The sequence below is a fragment of the Scardinius erythrophthalmus genome (genome assembly GCF_964197995.2).
Source record: "Scardinius erythrophthalmus genome assembly, chromosome: 9".
Lineage (NCBI taxonomy): Eukaryota > Metazoa > Chordata > Actinopteri > Cypriniformes > Leuciscidae > Scardinius > Scardinius erythrophthalmus.
Window position 1 is genome coordinate 23,921,257 of NC_138229.1, and position 17,794 is coordinate 23,939,050.

General features: G+C 37.7%; 1 protein-coding gene across 1 annotated transcript; it reads left to right on the forward strand.

Annotated features, from left to right (window-relative positions):
* Nucleotides 1-3,229: 3,229 nt before the first annotated feature.
* On the forward strand, nucleotides 3,230-12,121 carry rnf2 (ring finger protein 2). Its single transcript, XM_081375310.1, has 7 exons — nucleotides 3,230-3,582; nucleotides 4,407-4,519; nucleotides 4,992-5,152; nucleotides 8,622-8,837; nucleotides 9,383-9,655; nucleotides 9,807-9,978; nucleotides 10,673-12,121. Exons 2-7 carry the CDS (start codon nucleotides 4,427-4,429, stop codon nucleotides 10,772-10,774), a joined length of 1,017 nt encoding a protein of 338 aa, XP_081231436.1. The 5' UTR covers nucleotides 3,230-3,582; nucleotides 4,407-4,426; the 3' UTR covers nucleotides 10,775-12,121.
* Nucleotides 12,122-17,794: the final 5,673 nt, after the last annotated feature.

A 17,794-nucleotide genomic window follows, 5' to 3' on the forward strand; every position in this document is an offset into this window, starting at 1 on the left:
ACTCAAGCATCTCAAACTTCCTCAAACTGCAGCGCCGCCCGCTTATCCTCTCCGCTCTGTCAACATCCGAACAATATTTTGCTCATTTTTATAGAACTTTTTTTTTTTTTTACATTAGACGGTTTTGTTTGTTTATTAATGTATTTACAAATAATTTTTAATTTATCTCCAAAACCTCTTTGTATTTTACCCCAGAAGAGTCATTTTGGAAAAAGTTCAACAGATTAACGAGATATGGCATAAAAACTGTTTAATTTGAATAGCATAATGAAGAATAGAACGTACATCGCAGTTTATATTTCTTTTAATCAGCCTCGATTATTCTGAATCTAGAGAGCGTCTACAAAGTATAAAACAAAAAAAGAAAACGTTCGCGACGCGTCCTCTTGTTGAAATTAGGCTACTCACATTTAAAAAATAAGAGCAAAAATGTGCGTAGAAATACGCAAGGAGTTTCACATGCAATTTGTAAATTGTTATGCAGAATAGATTTTTTTTTTAAAGCTAAAGTTTAAGTTATCCAAAAGGCGTATGTTTTTACTCTACTACTCCCCCCTAGAGGCACAGTTTGACGTTAGTTTTATTCTTGTTGGTTAATGTACAAAAATGCTACTGAAATATTTCATCTCCATGGTGTTTTGAGATAGCCTGTTTTGTGTAGGACTAGCCCATTTCCCCCACATAAAAAGAAAAACTATATTTTGGTAAATGATAATGATAAATTCTGACATAAAAAGTTGAAATTATGACATAAATTGTCATAATGACATCATCTCATAATTTAGACATTTTATAATATCATAATTGGCTGGGTTTTTCCTGCATTGAAACATTTTTTGGTGGTCACCAAAATGGATTTCTGTCCCACCAAAGCTTTATTTGGTCATCTAATGTCAGCTGCACTTGTGATGGCGGCATGACACGCTTTATTTAGAATCTTAAGGCGATTAAAACAGTGTGAATAAAAATTTCTTATTCTTTGATTAAACATCTAACTTAACATACTTTGGGTTTGTTTCAGTTGCCCTTCCCAATAAGATCCAGTGATCTTAGGTGGATTTATCGCTCCTGGCAACAGGTGCACATCGGGCTCGCTAGCATCTTAGCGTCAATAGACAACAACTTATGATATTAATATCATGTTTTTTGTTCCAAACCCACTATATAACGTCAGTCAAGTGTTTAAAACAACTACCTTGCGTCTCTGTGAATCTCTATTGTGGACTTTCTGATGGAGGGCGTCCAGTATGAACACATTACATGATGTGTTTAATGCTCCATAATGCTTTTTTTTATTTATTAAAAAATAAAATAATAATAATAATACTCTTCTCTAAAGAAATTTGAATTGAGCACAGTTATGGACTAAAGCCCTGATGTATAAGGAAAGATGCGAAGTGTAGGCTACATGGAGTTTTTGATTTTGCATACCATATGACATTTTTTTTGTATAACTGTAACTATAAGATATTTAATATAAGATAAAATACAGTATATCTATAATATATCTCTATAATATATAAATTGTTCAACAGCCACCACTGAAGACCTTTTTTGAGCCAGGAAAAACCCTTAAAATTGACTTGTGTCCCATTATTATGACTTAGTATCTCTTTTTTATTTTTTATTTTTTTTTTATGTCAGAATAGTAGGGGAGAGTGGGGTGAGTTGTGCCAGTTTTTACTCAAAGTGACTTTAAAGTGAGGCCATGACAGTAATGCCTTCAGCTTAAGGATGTACATGTATTTTAGGATGTTGTGCATCCCTGAGAATAATAACTTTGGATCTGAAATAAATAGTTTCAGAAATATAGCTTTTGGGAAAAAAGTGGTCTCATGGCACAACTTGCCCCTGGTGCGGGGTAAGTTGTGCCTTTTGGGGAAATATGTTGGGGTAAATTGTGCCAGTGCTTTCTGAAGTAAAACAGAACATTTTACTGTTATGAACCGTATGCTATATGAAAGCAAGACAAATTCAATACAAAATGACTAATTTAAGGTTTATTTAGATATTGTCACCCTGGAATACCATAGCATGCGTTTTTCCTACTATGGTCAATTGCATAGGGATTTTGTATTGAACACAACTCTGGATCACAGTGTCATAGAGACAAGGGGGCGGGCTCATTTTACTCAGACGACCAATCAGTCTCTCAGGATCATTGTGAAGCTATCAAGCTACGCCCTAGCAACCATTTAGAGCACCATATCAACACAATATATGATATTTGTAAATCATTTCAGGGAAAAAAGGCTTTGGCAATAGATGCCTGTTGACAGAACGCTGTCTGTCAATTATGTAACATAAGAATAAAGTTACTAGGCTAATTTCTAAACATCCTATTGTGACTTAGGCCACTTAAAAACTGAATAAAACTTCTATTTATTAACATAGTGCAAACTCAAAACTGAAATCAGTGTTAGCTAAATTAAACAAATAGCAGGCAGGCCTAAGTCAAACAATGATGAGGCATGCCCATCTCCTCACTTCTCAAGATTATCCCCTGTGAGTATGTAGGTCTAGGTGGTCTGGATCTGGCACAACTTACCCCATGCCCTTTGGCACAAATCACCCCGGACCCACAAGTTTGAAAAACTAGCATGATCCAGCAGTTAAGAGCTAACATCATGCTAACTGTATAGACTCATTGTGTAGCCTACTAAAGCACTAAAACGTGTGAAATGTTTTCAAACTTGTCTATAATTGTCCAGACACTACAATCAAAAAACCTTAATCATAGAAAATTTACTTTGAAAGGGAAAAAACTGTTTTTTGCACTAAAATGTGCTTAACTCTCATGCCATGTATCTCTCTTTTTTGGAGGATGAGTAAAATTGATTGCTTTTCAAAATTATGTGGTCACATGACCAAATTATTCTATGGTTTTCCAGAACAAGGGGTGGAACTACTTCCCCCCCTGGCACAAATCACCCCACTCTCCCCTACCTTTTTGTCAGAAGTTCAGATTTCTTTTCTCATATATAGGCCTAATTATGACTTTTTATGTCGTTATTATTTAACAAAGCATGATTTATTTTACTTGTGTGGCGGGAATTGGCTTAGTAATGTTATAATGCTATTCATATAAACCAAATTTTATGTCAACCTGTTAATAATCTAATTAAGTTTTTTTTAAAGGCTAATCACGTTAAACATCATAGTCACACCTGTGGTCCATCCATCCAGTAGGCCTACCGTTTATACATTGTTAGGTCGTATAATGTATCCCAGCGTCTCAGGAAACAGCCTGGAGTCCATCAGCATAAACAGAAAAATTGTAGTCAAGGTTTTCAATTTTCTTTAAATACTATTTTACATATAAATATTACCGTATAACGTAGATGAACAAGACACGTAAAGTTAGTTTATTCAAATTAACATTATGAAGAAAAGTAAAGAAAAATAAACTCTATAGGCTACTAACATGGCTTCATTTTACACAGTATTGAAGTAGATGACTAAAACTGACTCCGTTTTTGAAAAATACCACATTTCCCAGAGTTCATCTGGGCCCAATGAATCCGCCATATTGAGCTCAGCAGAACGCGCTGGCAGGAGAGAGAGTGTTCACAACATTGAAATGTAAGTATGTAAACAGCTGCGTTTGTACAAAAATATATTTTTTCTGGTTGTTGAGATTGACGTTTTCATTAGCGCAAAAGGTTTTATATGTCACAATCTCGCCGACACTGAGTTCAAAGTTGATTTAATGCAGCCTGTAAGTACAGCATCTGGATTAGCAGAGAGAGTTAGCCGTTAGCTCTACGTTTTCATGACAGCGCAGGAGATAAAACCTTTCCGCTTCATTTTTTTTTCTCTTCCGATTACTTCGTTTTGTTTTTGTTATCCGTTGCTGGAGAACAAGCACATTCACTCAAAAGACACGTTGTACGTACAGGAATATGCTTTGTCTATTCAGTGACAAAGAGTTATAAGTGCCTTCAGAAGCTAATTTTAGCCTGCTAGCTCTGTGACTGCAGGGTTAGACAGATTAATGGTTTATTATAGTATGATGATCTAAAACAAAACAAAACAATGCAGAGGTGATGATTGAAGTAAACATGAATAGAGTTTAATGTACGTAATCACGCGCCAGCTTTCGACTTAAACCAACGTCATCAGACCATAACATCCCTCAGATGTCAGTTGTCAGAGATGATCATGATGAAAATCACTTTGCTATCCTTGTCCTAAACAAGGATATTTGAACATTGTAAGATCATTGTCTTCAATAGGTTTTTAATAAGTCCTAAATATTTCATCATGTATGGCTTTTGACATAAAACATGCTATTATTGTGTTGTTTTGATTCTGTATCTCATGATATCGTGTAGCTCTTTTAGTAGATTTTCATATTATGTTCTGCACATCATGTCAGTAATGTTTTCTTTGGCTGTTTTTCACAGAGGTGAAGGAGACACAGTGTATGAATATGACACAGACGGTCCAGACGAATGGGGTTCAACCCCTCAGCAAGACATGGGAGCTTAGTCTCTATGAATTACAGAGAACTCCACAGGTTAGAAAATTCACATGCCAATGATTGTACATTTAGGTTTCCCAAGTGTGATTCTGACTGTATGCTAGTGCAAGGGGTTTTCAAACTGGGATCCAGGGACCCCCCCCAGGGGTCTGCAAAGGAGTGACAGGAGGTCCATGGAAAAGTCTAGAGAAAAACTGTAAAAATAAATAAATATGTAATAATAATGATATATTATTTTAATAATAAGAATAAAATAAGTAAATAGATATATATAATGTGACTTAATATAAACTAATTTTAGATTTGTAATGTAAATTTTCGGCATATAAATGCTGTGTTTTTAATAGATAGACGCCTTTTTAGGGTTGGTTGGGGTGATTATCATACATGGGGGTCCGTGGCGCCTAAAAACCCATATGCTAGTGAAATCCTGGCGAGAGATGGTTTTGGTAGATGTTGCTTAGTTTTTGACCCTCAATGCAGCTTCTTTGATGTTGTGCTCCTCTAGGAGGCCATCACGGATGGTCTGGAGATCGCCGTGTCCCCGCGCAGCTTACACAGTGAGCTCATGTGTCCCATCTGTCTGGACATGCTGAAGAACACCATGACCACCAAGGAGTGCCTGCACCGCTTCTGTGCCGACTGCATCATCACTGCACTCAGATCAGGGTGGGTTTGTGTTATCCGTAGGATTTATGTGCTCAGATATTGTAATGTACATTTTGTTTGTGGAGTGAACGAATACATGATAGTACCACTGCAGTGTGCATGGTATAATTATATTAAAGTTAACACTAGGGATGCAGCGATGAACTGATTTCATGATTAACCGCAATTAAAAACGTCACGGTTAATTAATAGTAAAGGCTCTGCTAATGCAGTGTCTCTGTTGCACTGAATGGAACTGTTGCAACTTGCACAAAATGAAAACAAAGTTACAACTATGGCAGAGAAGCTTTATTTCCACCACAGAAACGCCTGAAGTCTGCAGTCTATGTTCTAGCTGAACCCCCTGAGTGAGTTTAAGGCGATCGTTATTTTAGAACATTGTTTTAGAACGTATTATTTCCATGCAGCCACATTACAGACATGTAGCTATCGCGTTTATTTCAGTTTTCCATTTTTATTCAAAATATTCACAAACATAACTATATCATAAATTAAATAATATATTCCTATTGTCAAATATGTGGAAGTGAATGTGTTGTGGTGTTTAAACACCTTAATAATTGTCATGTTCGTTGATATAAAGCGTGATGAGTTTGCAATCAGAGGATCTGTCGGATTTACATCATGTAAATTCATCAATTTTCCCCAAAATACATAAAAGTAAGTGGCCAGTGAACATGGGAGAAGAATAAACTTTGTTTCATACACAATCTGCATCTGATATGATTAAAACACAACATCAAATTATAATTGAAAGGATTAATATTGCAGCTTCCATAGACTTCAGTCAACCATTCGATTTGATATCACAATGTGTTGCATCCTCAATTTTCAATATTACTGAACATGGCTACGTTTTTTTGTCAATAAATACAAGAAGTCAGATGTATGAACTCACTTTTTATTTATCTGCTCCAAGACACTTCCTGAATGTAGCAAACATCAAACACAACTTGAGTCTGAACACAGCAGACGACAGGACCATTTAGAATAATAATACTAAAAGTAGTGCTGCACGATTAATCGTATCGCAATCGCGATGTCAAGCCTACGTGATTATATGACGCAAAATGCTGCGATTTTATATTAAATAAACAAATTAGCGCTGTTAACGTAATTAACGCAACATCTGTTAATTTTTGGCATCCTTTGGCTAGTGTTACATGATCCCGCTCTTATTCATGCAAATGCTTTTAAACCATTCATGCACGATAAGACAAAAAAGAATGCGCTGCCTGTGAATGTCCTCCTGACACACACACACACACACGACCCACAGATAGACGCACGCCAGTATCAAGTTTTCTTTCGCGGTAGAACGAACAACACACACATGTATGCCAAAATGAACACGCTGCCTGTGAATGTCCTGACTGTGACACACAGAAAGACTCGCGCTAATATCGTGCTTCGTGCACACAAAACAGCATGCCAGAATACAGTTCTCTTTCGAGCTTGAACGAACAACAACACACACACAATTATGCCAAAATGTCTTTTTGTCGAGTATCTTCATAACATAAGAGTAGTCTTATGATGAACGTGAAGAGTTGTACTCGTGAGAGAATGAGGCGCGTGTGAGATCCGCGTCTCAGACAGCAGCGGCTGGTCTTAAAGGGACAGTACACAGTAGCCACTAATTATATCTGTCTCTAAAGTTAATCAAAGAACAAAGGGAACAGAGAAAAACACTCACTGCTCTTCACTAAAGAGCTTTTTTCTTTAGGCAGGTTATCACTAATCTGTGTGTGCATTTATTTTCCTTGAGAACCAAGCAAGTTGACTCATGAAACCATTTGTTTATTATATCGCATATCGCAATCACAATATTGACCTCAATTATCGCAATATGACATTTTCCCCAAATCGTGCAGCTGTCACATAATGTGCTTTAGTTACAATAACGCACACACACTTGCACTCACACACACATCCAGACTTGCACGCACACACTCGTATGCTCTAAATGTTAAAATTGTCATTTTTATTACTCGCTTTTGTGTTTCGCCTCCCTCCGCCATTTTACGCAAGCGCGAGAAGCGTGTATGTGACGAATGATGTCAGAGAAATGTCACTGGGCTATAATCAATTATGGTCTATTACTGCATTGATGCAGAATCGTCCACGTCCGTGTTGCATCAATGCAACAATTAATTTCAACACCCTTATCGCACCGGTGTGATCGTATGCCTCAATGGGTTAAAATCAATCGCGTTTCAGGGGTGGAGGGTGGACAGATTGCAGCTGAGAGGCGCAAATTAGATCTGAGAGAGCAATGTTTTTTTTTTTTTTTTGCAGTATTTCTAATAAATGATTTACCTGTGCACATCATTATATATATATATATATATATTAGGGCTGTCAATCGATTAAAATTTTTAATCGTTTAATCGCATGATTGTCATGAGTTAACTCGCGATTAATCGCACATTTTTTATCTGTTCTAAATGTACCTTAAATTAATACTTTTCAAGTTTGTAATACTCTCATCAACATGGGCATGGATAAATATGGATGCTTTATGCAAATGTATGTTTATTCTTGAAACCATAGTCAACATAGAGCATGAAGACGAGACGTTGAAGATGTTTCAAAGGTTATGTTTTTCAAAGAACTTATTCATGTCTATTAGACACATGTAGAAAGAACAAAGAAATACCAGGTTCCCATTACTTCTCTTTCTTTGCACTGAGCTATTGTTTACATGTTTAGATTTTTGCATGACAGGGCAGCTCTTCAGAAAATGCTAAATGTACATTTATTATTTATTATACATTAGTTTGTCTCTCTCTGTGCCCATTTTGATGAAGTTAAATTCTCAATAAAACTGTTTTCATTGGTATATCTTACTGTTTCTGTTGTCAGTCAAACAACGGAATGAATATGAAATGGTGACTGAAACGCGACCCATTAGACATAACCAGCTCTCCGTTCCCAGATGTTAATCTGCACAAAAATCCTGATAATCGAGCCGTCGTCTGATGAAATCAAATACACATAAGATAAAGACAATATCTGTGCTATGATTTCGGCTATGCTTGCATGTAAAATTAGAGAAGCAACATATTATCTGTGTTTAACTGAATTAAAGCGCTGCGAGACGCAGAGAGAGAGAGAGAGAGGTGCGCGCGCGCGCGTGCTGAGAGAGCAGTACCGGCGGTACCGGTAGATTCTCAGAAACTAAATAAGGTTTGGGCGCTTTTTTGAAGGGAAAAAATCGCTAAATGGGTCTGCAATGTCGCCAAGTTGGCAACACTGTGAATCTCCATTTCTCCTACTAGGGGTTGGGCCACGGGTCAAACAGAAAATACGTGCTGCGTTAATCGTGCGTTAAAAAAATTAGTGCCGTTAATATGATTTTGCGTTAACGCGTTAATAACGCGCTAACTTTGACAGCACTAATATATATATTTTAATTCATGTGCCCTCGTAATCTTTAATCATTTGTCATTTCTTCTCTGGTTCACAGGAATAAGGAGTGTCCAACATGCAGGAAGAAGCTGGTGTCCAAGCGCTCCCTCCGTCCAGACCCCAACTTTGACGCCCTGATCAGTAAGATCTACCCCAGCAGAGACGAGTACGAAGCCCACCAGGAAAGAGTGTTGGCCCGCATCAGCAAGCACAACAACCAGCAGGCGCTCAGCCACAGTATTGAAGAGGGCTTAAAAATCCAGGCCATGAACAGGTTAGACGACTGATATACATCCATGTGGAATTTATTCTAATAACATATACACTTTCGTGAATTCAGTAATTGACATAAAGGTTTAGCTTGCTGTTTCTAGTGCTACCATACATCTTATTTACTGCTAAATCTATTGAAGCTTGACTGGATATTAAATATGTTTTACTATTCAAGCGTCCACACCAGTGGACGATGTCGATAATGTTATATTTATTCAAATCTCACGCTGATTTTTGTCCCCTGCCACTTAAGATGCTCGAGCTCTTTAAAGTCGAATGAATTCTGATTTGCTGTCAATGTTTTTATTGTTCATCTGGAACAGAATAGTTCTAAAAGTGATTTCAGCGGTAACATTTATCTGTGCTGTTATTGTTATAATTGTGATATGGACTAGAACTATAATAATATAACTATATCTTTATCCTTATATAGTTATCGTCCTTGGTGTGAACAGGCCTTAAGACAGCTTTCTTTGATCATGCTGCTTCTTTGTTGTTGTATTTTCATCTGCTTTTGTTACTGTGTTCCCACTTCCACCACTATAGACTGCAGCGGGGGAAGAAGCACCAGATCGAAAATGGCAGCGGGGCAGAGGATAATGGGGACAGTTCACACTGCAGCAATGCATCAGTGCACAGTAACCAAGAGGCCGGACCCAGCATCAAACGAACCAAAACTTCTGACGACTCGGGACTGGACATGGACAATGCTACAGAGAACGGAGGAGGAGACCTGGCTCTGGACGGGGCCAGCGAGATCGAGCTGGTGTTCCGCCCTCATCCGACGCTGATGGAGAAAGAAGACGCCGCGCAGACAAGGTGGGCCGTCTCTCTGTTAATCTTTTCACCAACATATATGCAGTTAATTATTTTTTCTTAACCAAATTTATTGTTGGTTCAGCTGTGTTTTAAGCAGGTTTCTGTTGGTCATTTTATTTAGTCTGAGCTTGAATGTGGAATTTGTTACCAGGTATATTAAGACTTCGGGGAATGCAACAGTGGACCACCTCTCAAAATACTTGGCTGTCAGATTGGCTCTGGAGGAAATGCGCAAGAACCAAGAAGGAAGCCCCATCAACGTAGAGGCAGCCAGTGAAAAACAGTACACCATCTACATCCCTACAGCAAACAACCAGTTCACAGTGAGTTTGGTGCCGCTTCTAATACTAAAGACATCTAGGACTGCACAATATGGTCAAGCAATCAAAATATGATTATTTTGACATATATTACGATAGGATAAACATTTAACATCTGATACTGCTGCTTAGATGTTACACCAATTAAAATTTGCATGCAGTTAATTAATAGTTTTCAGTCATGTGACTGACGTGGAGACCTGGAGGGCAAATCCATAGAACTGTAGCACAGCCCTGTCAATTTTCCATCTGTTTCAAGCCGTGTAAAAAGGTTTTTGGGGCACTTGTGATCCATATACAGCACCCAACGCAATATTTCAATCACTAAAAACAGCGGGACATTCTAAAACCCTCAAAAAGAAGAGGGAACAATGCTTATTGTGGCTTAATGTATCAAATTCAGTATGTACCTTATTGAATGATGCACACTAAATGCAAGCAAGCAGATGAGCCCACAATGCACGAAATTACATAAGCATTGTCTTTATAATAAGCGCTCAACATTATTAATGCCACATTATGCATAACATGCAATTTAGTGTTACGTTCATATTCTTGGCGCATCTGCTTGTCTTTGGTCATTCTTATACAAGTGTGACATCACATGAAAACTATGGTTACCATTGGACTCCTATTTTTATAAACGTGTCATACGTACATTTCATCAGCATGACAGTGTCTCTTTTTCCCCTCACAGGTCCTGAACGGCTCCTTCTCCCTGGAGCTGGTGAGCGAGAAGTACTGGAAAGTCAACAAGCCCATGGAGTTGTACTTCGCCCCAACAAAGGAGCACAAATGAATCCTGTGAGACACGAGGGTCCGAGCTGACCTGGGACAGACTGATGGTTCATCCTCTCTTCTCTCTTCCTATTCTTTTTTTTTTTCTCGCTGTTCCTCCTCATCTGGCTCCTCAATAACTGTGGCTGCTTTTGATTTGTTTTTTATTGTCTTTTTGTATGAGAACGAGACCAGGGTTGATCATTGGGAATGGGTGGGAGGGCCATGGAAGTCAAACCAGTGTGGATTTGTTTGTATTTTCTCACCCTTTCAGTTGACACAACCATTTCATTGTTTCATGTTGAGTCCTTTTTGAGTTAAGAGGACTCAGACGTTGCCTTCAACATGCCAAAATTTTAGTCTAAATGGATATTGCAACGGTAACACCATGAGGAAATCATACTGAGTGCTTCATGAAAGACTCTGTCGGAAGGTGGCTTTTATAGCCAATGGCGCTGTTCTTTAATATCAGACTTGACCAATGACGTTCAAGAGAACATATAAGAGATTTTAAGTGCATTTTCTGACACACCACTCCTGTAGCAGCAACATTTGTTCACTAACATGACTGCATCTTGCCACTGTGTACCAGTACAATGTGATGGCTTAGTTCACATGACACTTGTCATGTCACTAGTCTGTACTACTATGTTGGTCGTCAGATGTTTCGGGGATTGTACATACATCACTTTATAGAATAACTACCTGGAAAATGTATATTGAAACCTTTGTTTCAACTAGTACCATTTCATAAAAACATAAGTTGGCAGTTGTACATTTGGACCCAGTTTTTGATAGTTGCATTTCATAGACAATTCATCCAAGACATGGAAAAACTTTTTAGAGCATGAAGTACTTTTAGTTTGACATCCTTGGCATACATTTGAGTTAATGTTGTTATTTGGGGAAAAAAAATGTATACAGCGTTCTTTGTTTGGAAAATAAAAAAAAATGTATGCAAATCCTGGTGTCACACTCTTTGTGTCATGCAATGGCTTTTTTTTTTTTAAGAAGTTCTTCGGGACAGTGGAGTAGCAACAACACATCCCCAGCAGGTGGCGCTAGTGCTCAGTTCATTTAAGGCTATGACAAATAGAAAAGTCAAGAAATTGCCATGGTGTAAATACAGATCACAAATAGCAAATGATTAACTTAAAAGCAGAACATGTTTACAAATGTTTTGTACAGAAAGTGATGTGTCCCACCCAGCTATTTTATCAATTAAGGATGAACCAATAAAAATCTTGCCAATATGATAAAACAATTATTTTCATGTTATTATGACCAATAATATGTATTTATTTTTTGTACTATTTTGTCAAAAACTAAAACACAAATCAGTTATTAAAAAAAAAGTGAATCAAGGCATTGTAAGAATGTACAGCATGAAAATGGATATTAATTTTGATATTTTGTAAAATGTACGTCTTAAATATTAACTTAAAGTGAGTGTTAGATGCTGCATATATTATAGTTCAGGTCATGTGACACTCAATTTTGGCTGCATTTTCCCCAAAGACTTCTTTTTCCTTCTTATATTGGCCACATATACTGGCCCAAGTAGTATTTATGAAAATATTGTCTTGTTCCACAGAAAAGAAAAAGTTATACAGGTTTGGAACGACGAGAGGGTGAGCAAATGATGACAGAATTTTCATTTTTGGGTGAACTATTCTTTTAAGTATTTAAAATGTATGAATGCATTATGTCCAAGTATCAAATCAATGGTCATTTATTTTAAAGAAAGATAACAATCCAACTTTCCAAGCAAATCTTTTGCAGACAAGATTTTTTGCTCAGTTTAACATGTTCATAGTTAATGTGATGAACTCAACTGGTGCTTACTAGAACTGAAAATATATCTTAATACTGCCACTTAAAATTAATTTGATACCAAGTTGTTGGTCAAAATATCTCAGCAAAGACGTTCTGAGTCTGAGAAAAGATCTAGCATCACTTGGTTTGATATGTTGTTTTCTAATGCAAAATACATAATGTCGAAATCATTTTCGACGCACACTGTATATTGTGAAATATCTGATTCATAGACTGGTTGACAAATATCTGTCTCACCTTCTCAGTTCCTGCACCCTGAAGCTTAAGAGACTGTGATATTTCACTAGCGGCCTACTGCTACCTACCAGTCGTTTATGTGTCAAGGAGAGAGATTCATGTGGTTCATGTGCAGTCAGTGCCTGTCTGTGTCAGTTCTGCATAGTTTGATATGCAGCCATTCAGAATGGATTTTTACAGCCTCACAGCGAGGAGGCAGCTGACCCTCACTCGCAGTCTCAGAAATGTGTTTTTACTAGCGCTCTCAGGGCGGTCTTGAACTTAATGCGGTCGGGGTCATGGCAGGGGTCGCTTACACCCCGCTGCCTTGAAAGGGCTGAGAGCTGCTGCCTCCCACATCAAAAGATGGCCAATGCATTTGTAAAAGCCCCTGACAGTATGCCTAGATAACCTTAAGCACTCTGGCATTTTCACAGATCAAAAATGATCTCCGTGGACCATTCGGTGTTGACGTTTGACAGGTACTGAAAGAGTCTGTTTAACTCTTGGTCGTCAGAAGAAGTATATAAGCATGAATGTCCACATTCTTTAGATTAGTTGGCATCTGCTCATGCGTTTGCTTGTTGTTAGTTCATCTGATGCTCACAGCTTTCATAAACAGATGTAAGCACGAGATTAGAAAACCTGATGTTGTTCATTTTAAGCTGGTCAATAATCGGTTGTTATTACGTCGCCAGGTCTCGTAGTTTGACGCCACCTGCCACTCAACGGTTTGCAGATGGCAACACAGTGCAGATATTTCCTGGCAGTCAGTTGACCTTAGTGTAAGTGTGGGTTTGGAGAGTTGAGGGCTGGTTGAGTTGAGAACATTCTTGGGCTGGTTCCTCATGCACTGCGCTGAACAATCAGATATTCATGCTTTGACACAGTGACGAACAGGAACCGCATCCCCTGTCTGTGATTAAAGCCTCCATTCACTTTTTTATTATTTTGTGGTCAGAATTTCTGTGCAATGTTCCAGCATCCAGTGGAAAACATTTATCAGAGCAGAAGCAATTATAGCAGCAATGTTCATGGTTTGGAAATTACTATGGTGCTTGACTCTCCAGAAACTTTTGACCATGTCTCATCTAATATGCAAAATGAAATTTTGGTACTGGATGTTGATTGATAATACAGTGTTCATGCTGTGATACAGTACATGATATAGCAACATACTTAGTATGTAAGTCTAATAACTAAATATATATTTACATATCCACATCCAGGGCACGAAGCTCCCGTTCCACCACATCCCAAAGATGCTCTATTGGGTTGAGATCTGGTGACTGTGGGGGCCATTTTAGTACAGTGAACTCATTGTCATGTTCAAGAAACCAATTTGAAATGATTCGAGCTTTGTGACATGGTGCATTATCCTGCTGGAAGTAGCCATCAGAGGATGGGTACATGGTGGTCATAAAGGGATGGACATGGTCAGAAACAGTGCTCAGGTAGGCCGTGGCATTTAAATGATGCCCAATTGGCACTAAGGGGCCTAAAGTGTGCCAAGAAAACATCCCCCACACCATTACACCACCACCACCAGCCTGCACAGTGGTAACAAGGCATGATGGATCCATGTTCTCATTCTGTTTACGCCAAATTCTGACTCTACCATCTGAATGTCTCAACAGAAATCGAGACTCATCAGACCAGGCAACATTTTTCCAGTCTTCAACTGTCCAATTTTGGTGAGCTCGTGCAAATTGTAGCCTCTTTTTCCTATTTGTAGTGGAGATGAGTGGTACCCGGTGGGGTCTTCTGCTGTTGTAGCCCATCCGCCTCAAGGTTGTGCGTGTTGTGGCTTCACAAATGCTTTGCTGCATACCTCGGTTGTAACGAGTGGTTATTTCAGTCAAAGTTGCTCTTCTATCAGCTTGAATCAGTCGGCCCATTCTCCTCTGACCTCTAGCATCAACAAGGCATTTTCGCCCACAGGACTGCCGCATACTGGATGTTTTTCCCTTTTCACACCATTCTTTGTAAACCCTAGAAATGGTTGTGCGTGAAAATCCCAGTAACTGAGCAGATTGTGAAATGCTCAGACCGGCCCGTCTGGCACCAACAACCATGCCACGCTCAAAATTGCTTAAATCACCTTTCTTTCCCATTCTGACATTCAGTTTGGAGTTCAGGAGATTGTCTTGACCAGGACCACACCCCTAAATGCATTGAAGCAACTGCCATGTGATTGGTTGATTAGATAATTTGCATTAATGAGAAATTGAACAGGTGTTCCTAATAATCCTTTAGGTGAGTGTATATATATGTATATATATATATATATATATATATATATATATATATATATATATATATATATATATATATATATTATATATAATAGTTAATTTACAGTATATTCACATACTGTAAATGAAATAATATTATGTAGATATGAATATATTGATATATATTAATTAATTAATCAAATACATAGGTCATATTCAGTATATCAGACCATATGAAATTATATATATATATATATATATATATATATATATATATATATATATATATATATATATATATATACACACACACACACAATTAATTAATTAATTATATAGGCCATTACGTTCATGTTTTTCTCTTCAGCATCTGGAAAAGGAAACTTCCGGAAACTCTTGGTCACAGACTACACACCACAACTGATGAAATATTCTCTGTATAACAAGGTTCTCTTTAACTATCTGATGCCCTGTGCGGTTTAACCTTCCCTGCATGCATCTGCTGCCATCTATCTTCTAGTATTTATCATGTTCCTGGACTGACTGTTTAGTTTATCATGTGCAGATACGTTGGTAAGCACATGTTCTTCACGTTCAAGCCACAAAACCTTTTTGTTGTTGTTCAATAAAGTTTCACTCTGTTCTGAATCAAGCCTGCTTGGCCAGCAGATAGCAGTACAAAATGTGCTGTGTTGTGATTGGTGCTCTGTATGTGAATGCTTCCAACACTTTCTTCCTTTGTTTAGGGGGCGATAGAAACTCTTGGGCCAAATCTGAGCGTCTGGGCACCATGCCACCATTTGGGCATTTGGGACAATTGTTGGTGTGCTGTTGCTACAAGGTGTTTTTTGACTTCCTAAATCAGAGGAACTTCACAGAGGAACGCTGTGTTCACTATAAATCACGTGACAGCCTGAAGCCATTTCTTAAGCAGATCATGCACCACACGTACACATAGCTTATCTGTGTAGATGTGATTTATGACGTTCAGAAAGAAATATTTTCTAGCATAGAAAGCGTGAGGAATTGTGTCCTAATGTGACACAATACGTTAATTTTCAAAGGAAATTCTTGAAGTATTTGTTTGAATCACGTCATGAAAAGAAAACTGAAAGAGTTAATGACTAACAGCTCGACCTAAAAGTTACATCATAACTTTTCATTCATTCTAAATTCTAATAATTTATTCTAATTTCAGGAAGATTTGTATTTTAACATTTAGTTATCATTCTGTTCTATTTAGTTAAATATTTGAATAACAAACTAAATCAAAGTCATTAAACAAAGAATATATTTCCTGATTCCAGTAACCTTTTTGTTATACATTAACTTGAATGGACACTTTTCAGAATATTTATATATCTATACTACATGTCCATGAAGGACACGTTGTTAGCAATAATCATGTCACTTCTGAATTTTGATATAAACATCCATTAGAATAAATGTTCTTCACTTACTCTCTGAACAGTCTGCATAGTTAGTAATGAGTCCCAGAATTACTTTTTCACCCATGGGATGTGGATGCTTAACAGCTTGAGCAAAGGGGATTCATCTGAACTAAAACCAGACGCTGCATAATAAGTTGCCTTCTGGGACTGGGTCTGTGAGCCATACATAACCAACTGAATTGAAATACACACAAAAGAGTTTCTGACCATACACATTTTTATAAAAAAAATCTTTCTGAAAGTGCGTAGGCACCTATTGAAATTGTTGGCGTTCTTCTTCTTCCGTATGGAAGTCTATGGCAGCCCATAGAACCGCTTGCGGGAAAATAATGAAATTTGGCACACTGATAGAGGACAGTCTGAACAGTCACCATAGCAAATGTGGAGTCTCTAACTGAATCCTTCTAGCGCCACCAACTGTCCAAAGTTTCACTCATGTTTATGCTAATAACTTTTGAACCATAAGGGCTAGAAACAACTTTTTCCCACTGTTTTTCAGTGTATCACTCTAGCAAATTTAATTAACAACACATTTCTGTCCTCAGATAGGCTAGCTCTCTGCTTGAGGGTGGAGCATGGTTAGGTGAGGTCTCAAGAACTATAGAAGGTCACATGATGCAAGTTTACAGCTGCAAAGTTTTAAAAAAGAAAGCATGAATCACACTGCCTGTGTGAATGTGATAGATTAAACCAGCAATAAAAATCCAAGCAAATTATAAAGGATGCTATCCGGCAAACACAAAACGTTCTAAAAATGTTCTTTTTAAGAACATTAAGAACAATTTGTTTATTTTTTATTTTTATTACCATAAAATAACATCCCCTGAATGTTCTGGGAACCAGATATTGTTAGCTGGGTAGGTACTGATAGCATAATGAAGTTGTGTTTCTGTATGCACTTAATATAGGCCAGTGTTATCTACAGAAAGATAAAGTGTGATTTAGACTGCAGGCTCATTGGAGGAACAAATGAACTCTAAGAGCTGAGGAAAGCTGTTAAAGAGAGGAGAGGTGAACAGTCAACCTCACATCTTCTAGAGTTTTTATTTTGTGGGCTCCGGACTCTAACCGTGTCATTTCCTGTTTATCACACACCTGTTATTGGGCCGACTGTCAGCACATTAATCCTGGTAATAGAGTGAAAGAACAATGTATAATAGCAGTCTGTAAATAGCAGTGTCAGTAAGAGCAAGCATTTGAGGCATTTTATGTTATGCATTAGGGTTTTAAAATGTTGTGCTCACAGGCACTTCCTGTCTTATGTAAGAAGCCACAACTATGAAAAATGGCATGGCTCTTACATAA

What these genes read in the sequence shown, in the direction of transcription:
- rnf2 (XM_081375310.1), top strand. Translation starts at nt 4,427, where the DNA reads ATGAATATGACACAGACGGTCCAGACGAATGGGGTTCAACCCCTCAGC. An exon ending in AATTACAGAGAACTCCACAG is followed by an intron (nt 4,520 to 4,991) that starts GTTAGAAAATTC and finishes GTGCTCCTCTAG; the next exon opens with GAGGCCATCACGGATGGTCT. An exon ending in GAAGACGCCGCGCAGACAAG is followed by an intron (nt 9,656 to 9,806) that starts GTGGGCCGTCTC and finishes ATTTGTTACCAG; the next exon opens with GTATATTAAGACTTCGGGGA.